Source organism: Castor canadensis, chromosome 17, assembly GCF_047511655.1.
Source record: "Castor canadensis chromosome 17, mCasCan1.hap1v2, whole genome shotgun sequence".
Lineage (NCBI taxonomy): Eukaryota > Metazoa > Chordata > Mammalia > Rodentia > Castoridae > Castor > Castor canadensis.
This window is the reverse complement of record NC_133402.1, coordinates 716,181-738,940: the sequence shown is the minus strand read 5'-3', so window position 1 is coordinate 738,940 and position 22,760 is coordinate 716,181. Positions and strand designations below refer to the sequence as shown.

Sequence of the window (22,760 nt, the reverse complement as noted above, 5' to 3'; positions counted from 1 at the left end):
CTCCTCACAGCAGCATGGCTCCAGGCCCTTTCTCATAGGCCTGGCTTCACAAGGCCAGAGCCAGGAAGCCCCTCTGTTCTCTTGACAAGCTCGGGACCTCTGAGACTGGAGGAGAGGGAACAGTTTGCCTCTTGGACTATCCAGTGGGTGGCTACCTCAGTGCTTGCTGGTAGCCACTGCTTGGAGTGCCCAACACCACAGAGGAGCCCATTGTTTTTTTGTTTTGTTTTGTGGTACTGGGGATGGAACCCAGAGCCTCACACATGCTAGGCAAATGCTGTGCCAGTGAGCTTTACCCCAGCCCAGTCATGTGTTTTGATCATCCCAGTCACCACTGTCTTTATCACTCACGTGTCTTTCTGTCTTCAGTGGAAGTAGAAGCATCCTAGGTGACTGGGCACAGGAGAGCACCGTGGAGGCCATGGTGTGATACCGAGTGGCACACAGCTCTTTGGGCCTCACTAAACCAGCACGAGTGACCCCCCCATCCCGTGGGGAGCTCAGCACCATCTCCACCACTTTCCCATGACATGTACCAACTCCACCAGGTGTGAGGCAGAAATTGGTCACCCCAAAACCCAGATAGAGAACTTGGACTTCAGCATGTGAACCTGCCTTGAACACGTCCTATCTTCCTCCAGGCTCTGGGCAGTGCCTGTGGGGTGACCGTCTGGGCCAGCAGTGGAGCTGCCATAGTGCAGCATCTTCTGTTGAAATCAAGTGAATTTAACAAACTCATTCTCCCTGTGAGAACTATGGCCTAACCTTTCACATTAAACCGCAAGCACCTTATCTGCACTGTCTAGAATGGGGATAGGTAGACCAGACTTTTATGTTTGACAGTGGTGGGATGGCTGGGCCTCCGTGTCTCCCTGGGTTGTGACAGGCATCTTCCCCCTTATGTTTTCCTCCTTAAAATTGTGTCTTTTTAGAACAGATTTGTAAACCGTGACTGAATGTCTGGGCACAACACATCATCACCCGTCTAATGAGCAGGCGTGCTGCAGCTCCAGCAGAGCCGTGGCCTCAGCAGCTCTCAACTCTTGGCTTGCGCTTTATGGGGTGTAGTGTTGCCACTGCCCTCCACAGTTTTACAACCAAGCTTTAGTGCAAGCAAAAGTGGGGCTTCACTCCCTGCAGGAGCAGGGAGACCGCAGCAGGCCACACTCCCCCAGGAGCTCAGCTCTCCCACAGAGGTACAGGGCTGTACTCACAAAACTGAGTGAGCTGACCGTGTCAGGGAGCCCAGTCACCATCTGCCCCCTAACACTGTCACCCACATCATTATTCTCATTTTATGGGGTGTGGTGAAGCCCACGGGGGCCTCCCTCTCTGAGCTTGTTCTGGGCCCACTCTGGGCTGGGGGTTGACTTGTTTCACTTCATCATAGCACTTTGTCCTGTGAGGACATGTAAATCTGTGTACTTGGCAGGAGACTTCCCCACCTTACCCAGCTGGGGTTCTGTCTTCTCCAGTCCCACACCTCTTAACCAGCATGCACATCCCCACGGAGTGGCCATGCCCTCATCCTCTGCTGCTCCTCCCTTGTTGGGGTGCTCTGGGGTCCAGAGGCTATGTCTTCAGTGGGATGCCGGGGTAGGTGACTGGCATCCTGTCCTATCCATCTGTAGGTCCTCTTCCTCCATGATGGTTGTGTCCGACACAGCACTCCTCAGATCTGAGGAGAAAAGTCCCCCTTGCCCGGTGACATGGGGGTAGACACTGCCCAGTGATGGAAAGCAGCAGCCCACATCAGACTCGCCTGGTGCCAGGGATAGCCTGGCTAACCAGAGCACAACTCAGGAACCTACTGGTTTTGTCCTTGGGCCCATCAGGGGTGGTGATCTGGGGGCAGTGGGGGGTGGGGGAGGCCACAGCCCAGAGCAGATGGAGACTATGCAGGCACTGCAGCCCCTAGGTCAGTCCCCAGGCGTGGACTGGGGGGTCACTCTGCTCAGATTGGCCAGCTCTTTCTTGTAGAAAGCACTGAGAAGCTGGATGTGCGCCCTGAGTGCCCCCTGCTCTGCAGAGCTGGGTGGAGGGGGCTGGCATCTCCCCCACAGCACTATTACGTGGAAAGCTTGGCTTCTTTCCCGTCCAGTGAGCACTGTTTATTTTTCTTAGTCTCATATGGATCCGACAAGTAGCAGGGGCTGCCCATGGGGAGGGGCACGTGTGGGAGCCCAGGAGGCAGGGAGGGCCTGTGGTGTCACAAGGTCCATGCAGCCACTCCAGGATCCTGAAGACAAGGCAATGAGCCTAGAGCTCCAAGGCACCTAGTGGCCAAGGTCAAATCCTGAGGGAGTCATACCTGAGAGGACATGAAGTAGGGATACTCACTCCTCCAAAGTTGTTTCTGATCCTTCTCTGTTGCAGATGCCTGCCTTTGTTTCTCCTGTTTATTCAGGGCCAGCTGGCCTAGTCCTAAGTGACCCTCATCTCCCCACCCTAGCCCCTGTGCTCAAGCTCTGACTTCATGGAAAGAGCCTGTGTGGCCTTGTGGGAACCCCCAAGAGGACACAGGGACCCCAGGGCCCAAGCCAGCCCTTGGTGGGCTATGAGTACTGGGCGCCAGCCGGGCTGGTCAGCTCCACACATGCAGGGCTGGGGGAGCAGCTCCAGCACTGCTCCTCAGTCTAGCCAAGATGCTTACAGCCTCTCTTGTCCCCACAGACTCAGCCAGTGCCCAACCCACTGGCCTACTACCTGCATAGGTCACCCTGGTGGTTCCACCGCTTCGAGACACTCAGCAACCACTTCCTGGAGCTGCTCGTGCCCTTCTTCCTGTTCCTTGGACGCCGGATGTGCATAGTGCACGGGGTACTGCAGATCCTGTTCCAGGTAGGCCACCCAACTTCAGGTACCCACATAGCCCCAGAGGCACAGCTACCTCACAGCTTCCACTGACCCTGTCAGGGAGGCCAGTGGGGGCACCACAGACCTCACTAGCTCCACCTTGCTCACCTGCTAGAGTCCTGATGCACCCACCCTGGGGTGGACACCAGGTTTGCCCAGTAAGGTCTGGCTCCTTCCAAGTAGTGTCCCATGGGCAGGGCAGGGAGGGCTGGTGGTATAGTTGCTGGGGTTCTATACAGGTCTGAGTCAGATATATCCCATGTTGTTGAGTCAGATCTTAAAGCTTAAGTTCTAGAAGTTTTCTTTCCCACTTAGATGTCAGTTAGCAAGAATGGATTTCTGAGAGACTGGTCCCATGAGTCCATGTGGATGGTGTCTGTACAGCATTGCAGGGCTGTCCCACCCTGACTTCCCATCTCCTGGTGCAAGGCACCTCCCCAAGGGCCTCAACACATATCCAGCCTTTGCTTTCCCTATAAATGAGGGGACCTGCTTGTCATCTTCCAAGGAAAACACAGTTGGGATTTTTCTGATTTCTTTGTCTTACGTACTGTTCTCAGTATATGTTCTTATTACTGGGGTGTAACTTACCCCATGAGGTGCACACTCTGAGGTGTATGTAGTTGGAGTGTTAGGACCCTTCAGAGCACCCCACTCTTCTGCCGTCCACAGACCCCTCTTGCTAGACTGGCTGTTCCACAGAGCAGCCTTCAAGAGGTCATGTGGGTGTCCGACCGTACGGCCATATGAGTGGGTATTCTCTGTGCACCAAGGCCATCATAGCTGGGTGTACTTCTCTGAACCTGGACTTCTGGGCTGTTTCCAGCCCCTAGCTACAAGCCTGCTGTGAGCAAGGTCAGTGTGTGTCTAACTTTATAGGAGTATTGTAATGTGCCTTCTCCTACCCCTCCTCCAGCAAGGACGAGAGCTCGTTGCTCCCTCCTCAGCCACCTGGGCTGCTGCTGGTCTTTGTTGTGTCAACCGGGCTGGTGATCAGAATAGCACCTCACCATGACTTTGCCTCCCTGATGGTCACTGGTGATTCCCTGAGTCCATTGGGAGAAGTCGGTATGAGCACAGACCATCCTGCTCACAGCCATGGACTTGGCTCCAAAGACCCAGGTGTGCTGTGAACTTCCAGAGGACATGTGACTACTGTATAATCATAATGTATGCATGTCACGTATACCACGTTAGATAGCTGTACAGTCGTATTTCATACATGCTTGGCTGCATCATACATCCGAGGTGCCTTATTTTTGTCATTACTGTAAATGGATCTTTTCCTCCTAGGTTTCTTCCTCTTTGTCATGAGAGTTTGAAATGTGCTGTTGGCCTCGGGTGTTGGTCTTTTCTCAGTACCCTCTCTGCGGCAATTCTGACTGTTGTCTGTGGGTCCCTAGACAGCACTGCCATGCACAACAGTCAGGTCCCTGAGTGACTTGGCAGCCTCTCCTCCACCTCTTCCTTCCTCACTGTGTGGGTCCTGGGCCCTGTGGACTGCAGTGTGAACAGCAGATATAAGGCTTGGTCTCCATGTCCACAGTGACGCCTCTGGTGGACACTGCCTGCTGCAGCCACTACAGGTAGCTTGTTTGGTCTTCTTAGCCACCTGTGTTTAGTTCTCCCTTATTTCTTGTGTTTTGGGTTTTCGTTCACTGATGGGTGCTGAGTGCAGCAATATCTTCTCATAAATTATGAGAACCAATTGGTTTTCCCTCCTCAATGGATTACTGTGGTAAATTAACACTACTGCCACTATACCAGGGCCACTTGACATTCCCAGCATGCACCCTGCTTGGCCATGGAGTGGACATTTAACATGTTGCTGGGCTGATTTACCAGTGTTTTGAGGAAATTTGTGTGGTTTTCAGTGAATGAGACCTGTTTGTGGCTTTTCACCCTAGTATGGGCCTTGCATGGATCAGCTGTCTGGAACACATCACCCCACACACTAGGACAGGCCCCTCTCTCTGAAGGCCTGTGAAGAACCAGACGTCCTGTCCCTGTACACTTGGATGACGCCAGGTGTGACAGGTTTTGTGGGGTCTGGGGCTGCACTGCCGTGGCTATGGGACATGCAGCTTCCATCCTCCATGAGACCCCCTCTGGTCAGCATTTTCCTGGGAAATTGTCCATTTCAGCTGTTTTCAAGTTTATTAGCCAAAAGAAAGGTCATAGCATTCTCTTATCATTATAGAAGCTGGGTCGGTGAGCTCCTCCTTCCTTGCTCCTCATTCTCAGACGCATCCTTTGCCAAGGTGGAGAGCAGGGCTGCTGCAGTTGGGCCTAACAAGGAATAGAAAACTCCAGTTTCCTGGGCATCTTTCTTTCAGTGATGACCTTAACACCCTTCCAATGTTTAGTCATCTCCGTCCCCTGTCAGTTCACCTGCTCTTGTTGCTCCAGTGGTTCAGTTCCGTCTTAATTAATATGCTCTCCTAAAACCATCTTTGGTTCACAAAGAGATTGTGCAGAGACTATGGAGGGTTCTCTTGTGCCCCCCTCCCCCATGAGGAGCCCCTGGCACTGGTGGGTACAAGGTCACCCGTGCACGCCAGACTCCCTCATGGCACTCTGGGTTCTGTGGGTTTAGGACACTGTGAGGATGTCACACAGAGTCCTCCCTGAGCTCCCTGTTCATCTTCTTCCTCTTCCAAACAACAGAGAACTGGAATAGCACAGTGTGAAATCTCACAGCTTGCTCATCTCTCGTTTCTTCTCAACCCTGAGTAACCCCTTCTGGGGGTGCTGCAGCCTGTTTCCCACCCACTTTCTAAGGTCCACAGACAGACCCCCCCACCCCAGCTTTGTGCCCAGACCCATGCATGGCTCTGTCTCAGGAGTCCTAATCTGAGTAGGGCAAGTGCTCTTGGAGTCCAGGCTCTGCTCATGTCCAGGGGGGCTGCGTGGCAGGCTCATCCCAAGGCCCCCCATCATAGGACATCCCCAAAAGAACAAGGGTGCTTGCCCCATGCACCCGGTGTCTCTGAGATGCCTTTGGCCCCTGTGTGCTATGGTCCTGGTGGTAAGAGGAAGTTCAGCTCCCGTCTCCTTAGGCCCATCTCAGGCTCCCTCAGCCAAGGATCCATGGCCAGAGATTCCTACCTCCTCTTGAGGCAGAGGACATGAAGCTGTCCACTCTGGGCTCCAGGTGGATCCAAAGGCACTCAAAAGGATGCCTCTGGACACATAGCCTTGGCAAGAGGCACAGGGCCGCTCAGGTTTCAGGCCAGTGCTTCACTTCAGCGTCTACCCCAGATTTTAAACCTGCCACTAAGGGCCACTGGGTCACTAACCAGTCCTGCCTGCTGCCTCTCTGCAAAGCCAGGACCACTGGACCAGAGATAAGAAGAAGCAGGTTGTCGCATCACTCAAAAAACAAGTGGTGGAAGCCTGAATCCTATGCACTCTGGGAAGATTCAGCACCGAACACAGTACTGGAGAGAGGTTTGCTCTGACCTCTGAACCCCCGGCCTCAAAAACATACTTGTTTGTGCAGAATTCACTTGGCAGGAATCCCATGATGCATCAGGGTGAGGAACTGAGCAACAGACCCATAGCCAAGCTCTTCACAGCCCCACCACATAATGACAGGCTCCCCAGGGAGGAAGGAGGTGGCACCCTCCACCCTCAGCTCGGCATGTTACTCCCGAAGGTCCAGCCCAAGCCTCCTCTCTAGCACCATACCTTGTCCAGGGCCATAGCTCTTCCCCAGGGCCTGGCCTGACGTCCCTTAGATCCAGCTGCAGTATGTCCCACGCTGCATTTACACAGCTGTTCTGGAGGCGGGGGGCCCCAAGGCCACAGATCCACTGTCTATTCAGAGGTCCCCTTGGAAGGCCCAGGAAAGCCTGGTGCTCTGGGTCTGAGGGGGCTGCTGTTGTCAGCCGCTGCTGTGGGCTGGGTCAGGACATCAGTGGCCAGTCCAGTACAGACAAGAGGAGTCAGGGCTGAACATGAGACTCCACGAGGCTGTCGGGAGGGACCAGAAGGAGGTCCTAGACCGACATAGGAGGACATTTTCCACCCTGTGAGGCCACCCGGACCCACCTGCCTTATTTGTGTTCAGACATCAATGGCCGCTGCTCTAGAGAAAAGGGCAAGAGGCAACATCAGCCTCCCATTCAGACCAACCTTGAACCCAGAACTTTGTAACCCGCTTTGGGGAGGGTTGTGGTAAAATGCTCATAACAAAATGTACCTTTTCCTCTAGCTGGCTAGTTATCCAGGCAGGCCTTGATCTTAGGGTCTTCCTGCTTTGGCCTCCAGGCATGCACCACCACTCTCAGCAAAATGCACCATTCTAAATACAATTCACAGTGCGACCTCCACCTCCGTCTAGATCTAGAACTTCTGCTTCTCCCCAAAAGGAGCTCCAGGCCCGTAAGCAGGCACTCACCCTTCCCCAGCTTTCTGTCTCCACAGATTTGCCCAGTCTGGATGGAATCCTTCATGACCTCTTCTCTGAGTCTGTGTCTGAGGTTCAGCCAGATAGCAGTGAATACTGGATTTGATTCTTTTTTAAGGCCGAGTGACATGCTGTTTCATAGCCTCATCTATTTGTCCATCCATTAGACGTGGAGCTCTTGGTCAGTGCATGCCTGGACTTTGAGACTCGTGTTAGATCTCAGATCAGATTCTTTATGTCTGTGTCTTGCCATGTTCTTATGCTCTTTCTAGTCTCTGTGTGACACTAAGTAGAGGCCTAGTTCATGGCCACAGAGCTGCCTCCATGGTCACGTGTGTATTCTCTGTGGAAAATCCCCACGAGTATTCATGTCCTCTGTGGGAAGCATGCCCAGAGCACGTGTGTCTGCGGTGGTGACCGTCAGCCCAGCAGGGACATCCCGAAACCCACCCTCTTCCTGTCGGGGTCGTGTTGTATCAGCCCCAAAACATCTGCTGAAGCCTCTCCCAGGCTGAATCCTGCCACCTCATGTTCACCTCCCTCTGCTATCCCTGTAGCCCCTGGCCACACCCCACCCAGCCTGGTCATCTGCTGTGGGCTCATTTAAGGCTCTGATGTCCAGTGGTAAACACAGATGGGTTGTGCTCATATTCATTTCCCTCCAAGGGGATGGGCTGCATTGACACTAGAAGGAAAACAAGGAAGAGAAGATCCCCTTGGAGCACTTGGGCCGCACACTCAGCACTGAATTCCATTCTTCTTACTGAGAAAACATCCAGATGGAGGGAGGAAGATGAACCAGAGTGGGCCACAAGGCCTGGGCTCTGAGCACAGCCACCATCTGTCCACCTGGGCGGCATGTAGTGGGGATCTTCCACAGAGTTCTATTAGAAACAGGATTTCACCCCCAAATTCTGCTCTTTGGAGTCTAGTTCTCTGGGTCTTTGGAAACAGGTTCCTCCCAAGGCCCCTCCAACAATGAGGCTGGGAGCTGTGGTGGGGCCAGTGTCACCTCCCCAGGTGGTTCTAGCATGTGGCTGGGGCTGAGAGGCCACCAGGAGGCCAGCGCAGGGCTCCAGGCCACCCAGCAGGACAGTTTGACTCGGTCTGCCCAGGTGGGAGCATTGGATAAGAGCTCACTGGAGGAAAGACTTTGACTGCTAAATGCACACAGAGATGCACATGCAGACACACAACCATTTGTTTATTTCAATGGTGAATTTGTGTGAAAACCGTATGAGCCTCACTGTGGACCGGGTCAGAGTCACTGTCCAGCGCCCTCTATCCAGATGTTCCAGCCATGGAGCCCCAGCCTGTTTTACCCCGAGCATGTTAGCCACATTGCTGTGCACTGATGGAGGCATGTATGAGAACACATGCTCCATGGCATGGGTCACCCCAGCCCCTTGTCTGTGATGGGTGGTCATAATATCACAGTAGAGTTGCAGTCCCTGCCTCACCTCTTTCCCTCTGACGAGCTGGTGCCACTCATGCCGACATAGAGCAGCCACTGGTACGAATTCAGAATCGCCATCTGCCAAGTGCCAGTGCAAACAGGGCTGCCAGCAGCACCTCAGGGACGTCGGCTGGTGTGTTCAGCCATGCCCGAGTTCCTGCAGAGTCAGGAGGTTCCACCTGGAAGTTGGCTCGGGGGGCCACTTGGTATTAATTCTACCTCATGAGAAAGTGGAGTCCCTGAGCAACTTGGAGCCACAGCTGCTCAACAGATCCCAGGCTGACTATAGTCTAGAGCTCAGCGCACCTGCCTGAAGCCACAGGCCTGTTCCCCATAAGAGGGAGGCTCTGTGGCCAGCAGGGCAACCTGGGCCAGCTGTTTCTCAGGGATTTGCTGCTTATGACCAACAGGTTCCCAAACCTGAGTCCAAGGGGAAAGAAACCCTGGCATCCCTTCTGCCCACATCAGGGAGCAGCCCCACGAGGCCCCATGTACTACCTTTTCTGTCGTGCTTTTGTTTTAAATGGCAAGTAACCATAATTCAGAAAACAAGAGCGAGTAAAGGCCCATCATCGACACCCTGATTAGGGGTGGGGAATTCCTGGGGCAGAAATATAAGTTGTAAGTGAGCATAATTGACATGTTTCCACCATTCCTATCACTGCCTCCCCAGAGGAAAAAACCAACAGGACACACAGATACAGAAAGATGTGTCATTGCCCATGCCATGACACCATGCAAAGTCCTCAGATCTTCCATCTTTAAACCTGGGACCTAGAAGAGCTGATACTGTAGTTCTAGTCCAAATGTAAAGGCCGAAGAACTGGAAGACCCAGTGGTCTAAATTCCCATCCTAGTTGGAAGGCTCAAGGACCAGGAGCACCCCAGTGCAAGGCAAGTGGATGTTTCAGCTTGGGTGGAGAACAGATGTGTCCTTACTCTGCCTTCTCTTCTGCCCAACATTTTACCCAAGGTGATCATCACTCCATCTACTGATTCCACTAGTTCTCTTCTGGAAATCCCCCTCATAGACACCCAGAGACAACACTTTACCAGCCCTATTGGCATCCTTTAGCCCAGTCAAGCACACACGGGTACATGGTTGCAAAGAGACAGCTATTGAGGAAAAACTCACACATGCTCAGGATGCATGGAGTTCAGTGCTGAACTGCAAATGCTTAATTCATCAAACTTCCACTAAAGGCATGCTGCTTTTCAACAAATCTAAAATTTTCACTTTATCAATTTAAGCATTCAGTTTTACCTTGCTTGTTGGGCACCATTTGCTGTTAGGGAAGCAGTGAAACACTAGGCAGATCACACCATTTCAACACAACTGACAGTAACACCGGACAGACTGAGACCTCTGCATCCATTGAGCTGAGGAATGCACAAAGGGAAAATCTGATTTTTTAAAATTAGTTTTTGGCTGCCCTTGGTCAAAATCATGTACAACAAATCCATGAATAAGGCGAGCTTAGTGTACAATTAACTGTGACTTTATTATATCAAAAGTTAATTGTAAGCCAGACATAATGGCACACACCTGTTAAATCCCAGCATCCAGGAGGCTGAGGCAGGAGGATCATGAGTTCAAGGCTGAGATATATAGTAAGACCCTGTCTCAAAAACAAAAATTCTGTGTTACAGCCTAATCTCATCTCCAGCACTCTGCATTGCTCTGTAGAGACCCAAGTTTACATAGCAGTCATTTTTCTTCTCCTTAGAGTGATTGGTTATGTTTTTAACATTTCTCTTAGTAAGTTCAGACTTGATGGCTTATCTCTGCACCTCAAAGAGGTCCTTCCATTGTCCACTCACATGCATTGCCCACTGCACAGTCTGCTGTCCTCCTTGTCCTGTTCGTCTATGTCATGTGTCTTTCACTAGTTTTTGACAGCTGGACTTGGTGGGAGGGGTGCACCTTGTAGATTTTCTTTGCATCTGGCCTGGCTATGATTTCTTGGACTTCTGTGATCTGTTCATTTATCATTTTCTTGAACCCTTTTTCTTCATATTTTCTCTGCCCCTGTTCCTTCTCTGGGACTTAAAATTCCTGTGGACTGGACACTGCATGTTGTCTCAGGTCCCTGAGGTTCAGCTGGACCCTGGTTCTGCACCCTGCCCTATCATGCTATTTTAAAGTGCCACCATTATCCCCAAGCTTCCCTGGGAACTTCCCAGGTCATACGTACCAACTCTAGAATTGGCCCCTGGTTCTTTATAGTTCTTATTTTCTCTTAACTATCATTGTGCTTTCTTTAAAAAAAAAAAATTGGTAGTATTAGGGTTTAAAATTTGGGCCTTGTGCTTGCTAAGCAGCTGCTCTATCACTTGGAGCATTGCCCTCAGCCCTTTTTGCTTCAGTTATTTTTTTAGGTAGGTTCTCACATTTTTGCCCAGAGTCAGCTTGGACCACAATCCCCCTACCTGTGCTTCCCACACAGCTGGAATTACAGGTGTGTACCACCACACCTGGCCCTAAATTTAATTTACAAGAGCTATTTTAAGTCTCTCCCTTGCTCCTGATTCTGTTCCCCTGACATTTGACCTCAGTCTCTATGTCTGTTACACATTGCTTGGAAACAGCCATGGTGCTGTGGGCTGCTGAGCATCTGTGCATGGACTCCCTCATGTCAGGTTGTCTTCTGACCAGCCTCTCATGTATTTGTGAGGCTCTCATGGCAAGTCTACGGTGGCCTTGACTACCACTAGGTTAGCCTGAGATCAAAACTAGGCCTTTCTGGGGTTCCTCTGTCATGGTTATCAGACTCGAAGGTCTCCAACTGTGTACAGGCTTAGGTCCTTGCTCAGCTTCCTAGTGCTTGGCCTTTCCCTGGCCTCCCCAGGGCTCACTATGGGCCTCTGAAGTCCGTGTTTGCCAGAGACTCAAAGGTGCTTCGGTTTCAGCCTCCTCTATTGCATTTGTCTCCAGTTCCAGTGTCCTCTGCCTTTCCAGGGCCTCCCATCCTGTGCCAGGTCCAGAAGACACTGCTGGAGGGAAGGCAAGTGTGTTGCAGGACTCACCAACAGCCCCAGTTTGAGCTGTCTGGCCCCTCAGTGCCCATGGCCAGTTTCTCAGGATGGGTTTCCTGTGTTCAATCAATGTCAAGCCAGTTGCACTGGCCAGCTGCCAGCTCTGACTCCAAACCTGACCCTACTCTGTAGCATTTCAGAAGTCATGGATGCAGTGTTAATCCTAAATCCTGCTACTCCACAGTGTGAAGTCACTGCCTTCCTGGGGCACCAAGGAGCTGCACTCCTTGAACTTTGCACAATGTCTTGGGCGAAGTGGGGATTTGGCAGTGGCTGTTCCTCTGTATGAAGTCCTGGAAAGACACATTTGTGCTTCCATGAGTTCTGCTGAGAGGACGCTATATCCTGTGGTGATCCAACGAAGCAAGCCAGGAGGGGACATGAGGGGACCAGGGAGGGCTTATGGATGTGCACTGCCCCCTCAGGGTCTCCCTCCTTTGCTTGTCCAGAAATATGGGGGTGGGGGGAGGTGAGGTGGCCTGTGGGATGGACACTGGCCATGTTATACAGGTCAGTATGTGGTGAGATCCCACAGGAGCAGAATCCTCATGACCTTTGAGGTCACTCTGGCCACCAAGAGTTGGACTACATGAAAATTTAAACTTGAGCTCCTCAAAGACACCAGAATAAAGAGGGAAACTGTCAGAAAGCAGGGTACAATCACAGTGTATGCACCCTGACAAAAGACCCTCGCAGATGCCTCACACAGCACGGAGGCAACTGGTTAGTCTTCAGTGGGAAAAGACGAGGCTGTGTGGACACTTCCGAGCCAACCTCATCACGTCAGTCAGCAGGGAGGGTCTGCCCGGCCCCACAAGCCACTGCCCCAGTTTCCAGCCAGTCTACATTGGGACTTTGGTGGCATCACATATTGGTGGCACTTTCCTTACATGGTAAACTGTGTGCTGCTTCATAGCCTGAGCCACCAGCCCTGGCCATAAACAGCCACAGGAATTCTACTTGCCACCGTAAAAAGGTACACTCAGCTATGTCCATCGCGGACAGATAAGGATTGGGGGGCAGGGGGATGCTGTCCCTATAGGGTGACTCTGTGGCCCTTGAGAAAGCCCAGTAGCTCCAGGGAGTGTCCTAGGGACTGGGATGTCCTGGACTATGTGATTCACACAGGCAGGAGCCATTGTCAGAAGCCACTGGGCTGTACATGGTGCCTTCACTGCTTGGGTAGAGGCTTAAAAGGTCCAGCAGAGGAAATCCTCATCCCCCAACAGCCACCACTCCACTCTGCTCGCGGCCAGCTGCTGCTGGCCTCCTTTGTCAGGACTCCAGGGCTTTTCATTGGTCACCTCACTGTCCCGTCAACCTCATGTTCTTCTGTGACCCCATGAGTTCAGGTTCCCGGGGCCTCTCACTCAGGGGCCTTCCCAGGCTGGATGCAGACTCTTAGGCCCTCATAGAGTGAGCCTATACCTTGGGCCTGCCTTATCAAGAGCCCAGGCTGCACTCAGCCCACCATGCAGGTAGGTCAGGACCAGCCCTTGCTGGGCCTGGCAGCTCTGTGCCTGGGGTCTCTGCAGGAACTGCAAATTTAGACATAGGGTCAGGGTGTCAGACTGGGAGGCTGGTGATGACATGTGGCGTCCTTTTCTGGCTCTGCTGAGGTAGCGCCTTGTGCTGGTCTAGTGAGATGCAGGCTCAGAGGAAGGCAGTCCTGAGTCCTGCAGATCTCTGCCCACAGGTAGTCCTCATCATCAGCGGGAACCTGAGCTTTCTGAACTGGCTGACCATCGTGCCCAGCCTTGCCTGCTTTGATGATGCTGCCCTGGGATTCCTGTTTCCCTCAGGACCACAAGGCCTGAAGGACAGAGTCCTGAAGATACAGAGAATGGAAGCCCAAGGGATCTGGCCAGCACCAAGATACGGTAGGTGGGATGCAGCCCTGGTCACTTCGTACCCAGGGTCCCATCAACACACGGGGAAGCTGGCTGTCCACCAGCCCCACAGGGGCCTGCTGTTGTTGGCCCTGCACTACTACAGGACATGGAACAGCTGGTCCTTGGCCACAGCCAGGTTCCACTGTCAGGATACATCACACGTCAGGAAGTTGCCCGTGGCTGGGTCGCGGGGCTATGGAGGGGGCACCCTGCATGGCCAGCTGGTCCTGTCCCCTGGCTTCCTTGAGCCTGGAGTGATGGAACAATGGCCAGGGTCTTGGAACAGTGTGGCTCCTCCCTGGTGACAACCCTTTCTTCCCTGAGCAGGCTGTGTGGTGCGGCGTCTGGTTAACCTCTCACTGGGTGTCCTGGTGGCCTGGCTCAGCGTGCCCGTGGTCCTCAACCTACTGAGCTCCAAGCAGGTCATGAATACCTCCTTCAGCCCACTCAGGATCGTCAACACATATGGGGCCTTTGGAAGGTATGGTCAGGCCAGCCCTGCCCCTCCCCTTCACTGGGCGTCTGCCATCCTGTTCACCCTGGACCCCCAGCACTACAGGGAGCAGCAGAGCCTATCCCCGTGTGTGACATGGATGCACCAGCCCTGCCTTGGTCTCCCCCCAGCATCACCAAGGAGCGGACAGAGGTGATCTTGCAGGGCACAGCCAGCCCCAACGCCAGTGCACCTGATGCCGTGTGGGAGGACTATGAGTTCAAATGCAAGCCTGGTGACCCCTGGAGGCGGCCGTGCCTGATTTCCCCCTATCACTACCGCCTGGACTGGCTCATGTGGTTCGCAGCCTTCCAGGTGAGGACACTGAGACATGGCAGGCCCCAGTCACTCCTGCAGCATCTTAGTGGGAAATGTGTAGCCCCCCTGGCCAGGGAGGAAAGCTGAGGTGAGATCACCTCCCACCTTAGGCAATGATCAGGCCCAGCACTGACCCGGTCCTGCCTAATGAGAGCCCCAGGCCCTTGTGCTGGATGGGCAAATGTTGGGCTATGCAATCCCGGGGTCAGAACCCTCTGTTCCGGTCCTCTACTGCCCCTGCAGGGCAATACCCTCACAGTCCCATCCTGACCAAGAGGAATCTGAGGCTTAAGTGTTTCCAGTGCCTGCCCAGAGGACAGGATCAGCCTTCAGGCAGAGCAGGAAGCAGACAACCCCCAGAGGAGCCTGAGGCCAGCAGAGCCTGAACAATGCATTCCAGCATGGCTGTGAGAGGCCTTCATGGCAGGCAAGGGTCAGGGTAGTGGGAGGGGCCACACTTGGATGGTGTTTTTTGGTTGGCCCCATACTCCAGCCTCATGAGCCCTGTCCCCCCAGACCTACGAGCAGAACGAGTGGATCATCCACCTGGCTGGCAAGCTCCTGGCCAGCAATGCTGAGGCCCTGTCTCTGCTGGCCCTCAACCCCTTTGAGGGCCGGGCTCCACCCAGGTAAGACCCTCCGAAGGGCCCCAACATAGGCACCTGCTCTGGGCCTCCTAACCCATGCTGAGATCCACAGGCCCCACCTGCTTTAGGTTTGGGGCCCCTTCTCCCTCCCACAGGGGCTGCTGAGAGCCCTCAGCCAAAGGGACTGGTCAGTCACCTCATTCTACAGCCAACCTGGAGCTAAATCTGCCACCACTGAGGAACCTGGGGGCAGCTGCTCTAGACACCTCTCTGATGTCCACAGGGCCACACACAGGTGGCCAGAGGCCTGTGCTCTACAGCATATGTTTAGGTAGCACATCTTTGTGGATGGTTCTCCAGGTGCCCATTCTGCATCTGGCCAGGAGGGGCACCGGACATACATGTCCAACAGCCAATGAGCTGGACTTACTGTAGACTGGAAGAGGGTTTGGTGCGCAGCCTCAGCCTGTAGTGCAGGGGTCTGACAATACAAACAGGGTGGTACGGGGGAGGTCACCCTGTGCAGACTGCCAAAGGAGAGACCATGTGGGAACAGGGTGACAGCATTGACTTTCCACACTCCATGCTCAGGTGCTGGGGAACACATGGGAAGATATTAAGGAGCCTCTGGCAACAACAGTCTGAGGGGGCACAGGAGAGATGTGGGGTTTGACTTGCTATAAGAAGAGTGGGATCTGGAGGGTGGCTGGTGTGGGCCCCTGGTGGCCACCTCCTCAGTAGGGCTACAACTGAGTAGCGACTAGGAAGATAGCAGTCCTGAGCTGGCCCTGTCCTTCCCCTGTTTCCTGCTGGCCCTTGATTCTGACAGAAAATGAGTTCCTATTTATCCTCGAGAAACCTCGGGACAGCTGCACCCCTGGAGCCACGCAGCTGTCAAGACCAGCAAGCGGGGGTCTGCCGGGGCAGCCACACAGCTGCACTGAGTCTGGCAGCCCAGGCAGGGGCCCCAGCCAAGTGGCACTTCCAGAGCCCCTCCCAGGTCTGCTGTACCCAGGGGTGGGTACAGGCCTCCAGCTATCCAGGACACAGTCTCCATCCAGAGTCCCCACTGCTCTTTTGGCATGACTCTGGAAGTGGTTGCCTGTCCCCCGCGGCCACCAGCATTTGCTGGTGGACAGACCTGCCTGCCCTATAGCTGCATCCTTTCAAAGCTGAAGCGGTTTTCCCTATGACCATCCCCATCCCAGCTGTCTTTGCTCTTCCTCTAGTGTAGACCTGCATCTTCACCCAGCAAGACCTTACTGGGTACAGCCTTGCCTAGAGGGGGGAAACACCTGAGCTGGGCCAGGAGTCAGGAGAACCTCACATCTGAATGTATTCAGGTGCACCTTGTGAGCATCAAAGCCTGACCTGAGAGTGGATGTTGTGAAAACAGGTGTGAATTGGTAGTAAATCAAATCAACCCTCGGGAAACATTTAAAAGTATCTAAGATGTTTCAGATCACCGCAGAGCATTTCATGCATGGAAGCTGCTGGTGACAGCCCTGTCACAGCCAACTGTGACTTTTTGAAGTGAGTGGTACATGGAACATGAATGGACACGGCCCTGTGTCAGTGAGAGCTCCAGGCACAGCTGTGAACTATGGAGAGGAGAGGAGATCCCGAAATGGAGGCAAGTGCCTAGTTTTCTTTCTGCCTCATTTTCTAGACTTGGAGATAAACAAGCAACAACTCAGAAATGCCATCAGATGTTACCAAAAATGACCCAAAGCCAGAAAGGCCGGCAAGACAGAAGTCATAGGAGGTAACAACTCTTAAGCCAACCTGTGACCCTACCCGCCAGCCAGAAAGACCCAGGAAGGTGCTGGGGCCCACTTTGAATGAGGAGAGCCCCTCCCCCCTCCCCCAGGATGGTGTGAGACAATGGCGCATGGAGGTGGTACCCCACTTCCAGCAGTAACAAGAGGCACTCCTAGGCCAGCTAATGCTACCTTCTTCCCCTTTCAGCCAATGTGAAGAGCAGTCACACAAACAGAAAGTTTATCTTTAGGATCTCCTAACACCCAAAATGATCACCTGTCATACCAAAACCCAGGAAGATATGGAACTGAGTAAGGAGATTGTCAGCAGATGACAACAGCAAGGGGACAGGAGGCCAGAGCTGCCACATAGTGCTCACAGATGTGCCTCAGTGAGCAATATGAACACAACACAGTGAAAACTACATTCCACAAGAGAAGGGAGGTGTGAGGAAGAACCAAGGGAAAGCTGGGAACTGAGAGATCAGTAACCAGAATACACCCCACATCAAGGGGAGAAGAAGAGAATCAGAGGACCAGAGACAGAAGGCAGCACTTCCCAAAGTGGGCAGCAGAGCAAGCTGACTGTAGCAGGTGTAGAAGGTGTCACTATGATCCCCGGAGGGAAAGAGGAACAGCTTGGGACTGAAGAGGCACTTGAAGTAGTAGCTGTGGGCTGGGGCTCAAGTGGTAGAGTGCCTGCTTAGTAACTGCAAGTCCCTGGTTCAAATTCCAATGCTGAAAAAAAGAAATAAGAAAGAAGTAGTAGTAAAGGCTAAAAAATTGCAAATTTGGCAAAAGGCACAAACCTACAGAGTTAATAAATGAGTGAACCCCAAACGGAAAACCCCAAAGAAATTCAAATCCAAACTCATCAAACTTCTAAAAACTATAGACATGAAAGCTGTGAGATCAGCGTGGGAGGTGCTGTCTGGCCACTGAGGGGAACAGCCAGAAGGATGTCATGGAGGCCACCAAAAAGTGCATGGTGTCCACCAGGCTTCCAGCCCAGAACCTCCATCCAGCAAGATGCCCTTCAGGGATGAAGAGAACCTGGAGGCAGTCTCCAGCAAGTCAAAGACTTTGTCACCAGTATAGTTGCCCTGAAAGAATGACAAACACGACTTCTCCCAACAGAAAATAAACAAGGAACTTGTTTCTTTACAGCAACTTCAGAACATCAAGAGGAAGGAGGCAGAAATAAGGTGGCTCAGTTGACCACGCCTCTCAAGTGGCCAGCTGTGTCTGGTGGCTAAGTGAGGATTATTTCCAGAGTAAATGGAAAGGGCAGGAGGATGAAGGGAGGGGCTTCCTGCGATCCACCTGCACCCCTGGAAGGACACTAGCAGACACACTACGTGCAGTGTGAATAATGTGCCACTAAAAAAATACACAGTGACACAAAGAGATAAATACCATTGACAAATCAAAATGTATTTTGAAAAATACTCATATAACTTATAGGAAGGAAGGCAGGAAAAAAATTAGAAACAGGACACAGCCAGGTATGGTGGTACATATCCACAGTCCCAGATACTCGGGAGGCTGGAAAGGGAAGATCACTTGAGCCAGGAGTTCAAGACCAGCCTGGGAAACACAGCAAAACACTCTCTCTTAAAAAATAAAGGTAGAGCCAGGCATCTGGTGGCTCACGCCTATAATCCTAGCTACTCAGGAAGCAGAGATCAGGAGGATCGTGGTCTGGAGCCAGACCCGGGCAAATAGTTCAAGAGTCCCTATCTCGAAAATAACACAAAAAGGGGCTGGCAGAGTGGCTCAGGCAGTAGATCTCCTGCCTAGCAAGCGTGAGGCTTGAGTTCAAACCCCAGTACCACCAACAAAATAAATAAAAACAGAACGGACAAAAAAACAAAATGGCAAACTTAACTCATAGCATATAAATAATTATATTCAATGCAAATGGTCTATATACATACCTAACATCAGGGCCCGTAAGGGTCACACCGAGCTGCATGCTGTGTTGGGCATTTTGGTCAGCACAAAAGCTCAGGACATCAAGAACTGCAGGACTACACTTTCCCAACCAGGAATTGCCAGCAGAACTGCCTGGCCATCCACTGCAAGAGGGGATGCCTGTGCCAGCACAAAGCCCTCTGCCACACACCTGGGTCTCAGCCTGGACTGTCCACTGGGCAGAAGGCACACTTCCTAAGAAGAGCTGCACTGGCTCCAGCCCTCCTGTTCTTCTCAGGGTGGTCCTTCCCCTGGGACTCTGAATCATGACTTAAATACACCAACTAAGAGCTGCAGATAGGCAGAGTGGACTGAAAGTCTTGACCTAACCATATAATATCTACAAGAAACTTGCTTCAGATAGAGCAAGATGGCAGGCTGGAAGTAAAAGGACAGGAAAAGACATGCCATGTGAATACTAATGAAAAGAAAGCAGCTCTGGTCGTATTGCCATCAGACAAAACAGACTTCCATGCAAACAAAGTTGTCGGAGACGAGGAGGGGCTGTGTAATGGTAAAAGGGCCGACCAACAATTGGACACAAATGTGAAATACAGAAAGGGGGCTGGGGTGGGGCTCAGCACAGAGCCCTTCCCCACCCTGTTATAAATAAAAAGTGTCCAGCAGGCTTGGCCACCTCAGGCCTTTGCCCCATCCTGGGAAGAAAAAGAAAGGAAGAGGGCCAAGCCAGGGAAGTTAGAGCCATTCCACCACTGGGACCTCCCAGCCTCGTGGATTGCAAACTCAGGATCCTGGTTTTAGGAAGGGAGACCTCATGGGATCTCTGCAGCCAGCCTTGCCCTCTTTCTCATGTCTAGCTATGGGGTCCAGCATGGCTATGTTCAGCATCTCCTGGCCTCAGTGCCCCTGCTATCCGCCCCCCCTTCTGCATTTGACAGCCCTGGGACTAGGTCCAAAGAAAAAGTCTGTGAGCCTCATAGGTCCAGAACACACCCATACCAGGCAACTTCTGTGCCCCTCAAAGATGTTTCTGTGCCTCCTGGGGACTCTCCCCTTCCCCAGTTCTTACTGGAGGAGAGGGAGGGACAATCGCCCCACCCAGAACCAAGAATGCCTCAGCACATATCCCGGAGGAGCAGAGCACATCTCTCTCTGCCACCACCTCTGCTCCTACCCTCTGCGGTGATGAGCTGGAGCAGGTGTCCAGGGCTCCCTCATTCACAGGGGTACAGGGTGCTGTCCTTGGAGCCCACATGTGCCTGTTTCATCCAAGACTCTAGGCGGGGCCAAGGATGGAAATTGAAAATGGCCTTCCTGGTTGAGTGTGTGCTGTGTCAGCACAGGCCCCAGGCACAGGTTGGAGGGGCCAGTTTCCCCATGAGGAGCACTGGCCCAACCACAACTGGTTGGGTGGGGGGGTGATGCCTGGGCAGCCAGGGGCTCCAGGCTGACGCGCTGTCCCTCACAGGTGGATCCGAGGAGAGCACTACAGGTACCGGTTCAGCCTCCCTGGGGGCAAGCATGCCACTGAGGGCAAGTGGTGGGCACGCAAGCGGATCGGCCCCTATTTCCCTCCGCTCCGCCTCAAGGACCTGAAGGACTACTTCAAGGCACGGAAGTGGCCACTCTTGGAACCTGTCTAGGCACACCATGAAATAAAGGCTGGAGACAGCTCTGCTGCTCTGTGTGGAATCCCCACCATGGCCACGGATCCCCTGATCCGTGCTAGGGCAACCCATCGTGTCTCCCAGCAGGGAACATGGAGGAAAGGGGCCTTGCCCCCGCATTCCCTGCCTGGGGCACCACAGTGGGGTCAGAAGGCACCAGCCCTCCCAGCAGCGGAGTTTCCGTCTGTCCTCAGGGCCACTCTGCCTCTGGCTAGGTCAACAGCAGCTAAGTCATGACAGCCACAGCCTCTCACGTCCTTCCTCAGTCTATACTGTGGGTCCCAGTGGCTCTCAGGGCCCTTGACCTCCTGGGACCAGTTCTCTCTCACACCACAGCCATGCCCTCACCGCTGGGCCCCGTGCCACACAGAAACGTGTGCACTCCCCACCACCCCAGTCTTCCTCAGGTGGTAGAGTGAGGGTAGAAAGAAACCCTCCATTCTCAGCTGTGCCCGTATCCCCCGTCCTCACACTGGTGACCTGCAGAGTGAGGGTAGAAAGAAACCCTCCATTCTCAGCTGTGCCTGTATCCCCCGTCCTCACACTGGTGACCTGCAGAGGCCCCAGGGACACTGGATTGTGTCTGGGAATGTGATGTCTTCACATCCAGGGCTGTCCTCCCTTCTTGGCCTGGTGGGGAAGCCACCACCCCTCCATCCACATTGCCTGGCGCCCACATTGCCTGTGGCTAAGCCATGCCGCAGAGGGTCCCGGTGGGGACAAGAAGGAGGTTCAGCCAAGGAGGCACAAGTGCGGGTCTGTGCAGAGCCCCCCTCAGCTTGCCTGGGGGGATGGCCAGCCCAGGTGCAGACAGAGAGACGGTGTTCCGGCTCCCGGGGAAACAGGGCACCCTGTGTCTGTCAGGGGACAGACGGGCCTCAGAGTGATGTGCCCGGAGCCAGCAAGTCTGCCCGCGGCAGCCACGGGAGCTGACTAGCGGCCTGGGCAGCTCTTCCTGGGGGCTGTCCTGGGCCTCTGCCTCTGCTGCCTGCAGGCTGGGGGGTAGCTATGGGGCGGGGGGTGTCATCAGGGGCGGCAGCTGCTGGAACCGACCAGGGACCCATCATCCTGGCAAGGCAGCACCCAGGGTGCCCCTGCCAGGACCATAATGGGTCTCAGCTCCCCCCTGTACTCAGGGCTTCCCCTGTGAAGCCCCAGGACCCTCAAATGCCTCCTCCATGACCCCACAGGGGCTCCAGGTCGAGAGCCGGAAAGGAGAGCCAGAAAGGTACAGCCCTACAGTCCTGACAGGGAGGAAGGAAAGGTCTAGGGTGACAAGTTTAGAGTCCCCACAGCAGGGCCTGTTCTCCCCAGTGTGGAGGGGTTGCTGAAGCACCAAGCCCAACAGTAGCCAGAGAAAAGTAGATGAGCAAGCAGGGAGGCAGAAGCCAGTCCTCGTGCCCAGACAGACACTGCTCACTGCTTTGCTGCCTGTGTGTGGACAGCTCTCACCAGTGAGGGTGCCCTCGGGGCTACTGCCTCTCACATTTTCAAGGTTTATCCATACCCTGCTATTTTATGAAGACAACCTCTGTTCTCAGTATGGGTCACATGTGTACATATCACCCAACATTCAGTGTTTGAATCTCTGAGTCTGTCTTTGAAGCTATGTGGGAGTGATGGGATGAAGACACATGGAAAGTCACCTTGGGTGAGGGCTGTAGGTCAGCTGGTGAGCAGGACAGAGGCATGGTGACTGAGCAGCTGTGGCCTCCCTCCTTTGGCAAATGCCAAACCCCTGTGCAGGGTAGGTTCCTTGGACCTCAATCAATGGGGCAGTGGGTGGACATGGGGACCTTCTCCAGAAACCACTTGACACTGACCATGGGTGGCCCAGCCTTGTTTGGGAAGCCTCTTACACAGGGGATAGACAGATCTTGATGGTGGGTCTGGATGCCCTGGATATCACAAGGAACCTGAGGTCCAGACTGTGATGGCACTCACAGTCCTCCACCCTGTGACAAATGGAGGCCCCATCAAGCCCCCATCCATTGACAAGTGGTCCAAGGCCCATGCCCCTCCCCAGTACTGTCACCTGCTGGGTCATCGTCAGCCAGAGAATCAGCTGTGTTCTTCCTCCATTGAGAGCCTTCCTAAGCCCCCTCCTCCCTGTCACTGTCTCCATCACCACACTTCTTCAGGGCCTTTGTACTGTGCCCTGGGCTCACACAGCCCTGACTCACACTCCAGGCAAGGGCATTAGCTTTGTCCCCCAGCAGAGATGGACTTGATGAAGGACCATTGCCTCAACATACAGCTCCCTCTATGGAGGAGAGTTACCTCTTACCAACCCCAGGGAGAGACTCGGGAAAGACGGGAGCTTGGAGGGCCTGAGGGGTGCTGACAGCT

The 22,760-nt window shown here is 53.5% G+C and overlaps 1 protein-coding gene across 1 annotated transcript in view; it reads left to right on the top strand.

Annotated features, from left to right (window-relative positions):
* LOC109694868 (lipase maturation factor 1) overlaps positions 1-20,417 on the top strand; it is a 50,188-nt gene extending 29,771 nt beyond the window's left edge. Inside the window, exons 3-8 of the mRNA XM_020177057.2 lie at positions 2,674-2,841; positions 13,456-13,639; positions 13,979-14,132; positions 14,276-14,459; positions 14,979-15,091; positions 20,213-20,417. Of these exons, the coding sequence (XP_020032646.2) occupies positions 2,674-2,841; positions 13,456-13,639; positions 13,979-14,132; positions 14,276-14,459; positions 14,979-15,091; positions 20,213-20,387 (978 nt within the window). The 3' untranslated portion in view covers positions 20,388-20,417. The remainder of the gene's footprint in view (positions 1-2,673; positions 2,842-13,455; positions 13,640-13,978; positions 14,133-14,275; positions 14,460-14,978; positions 15,092-20,212) is intronic.
* Positions 20,418-22,760: the final 2,343 nt, after the last annotated feature.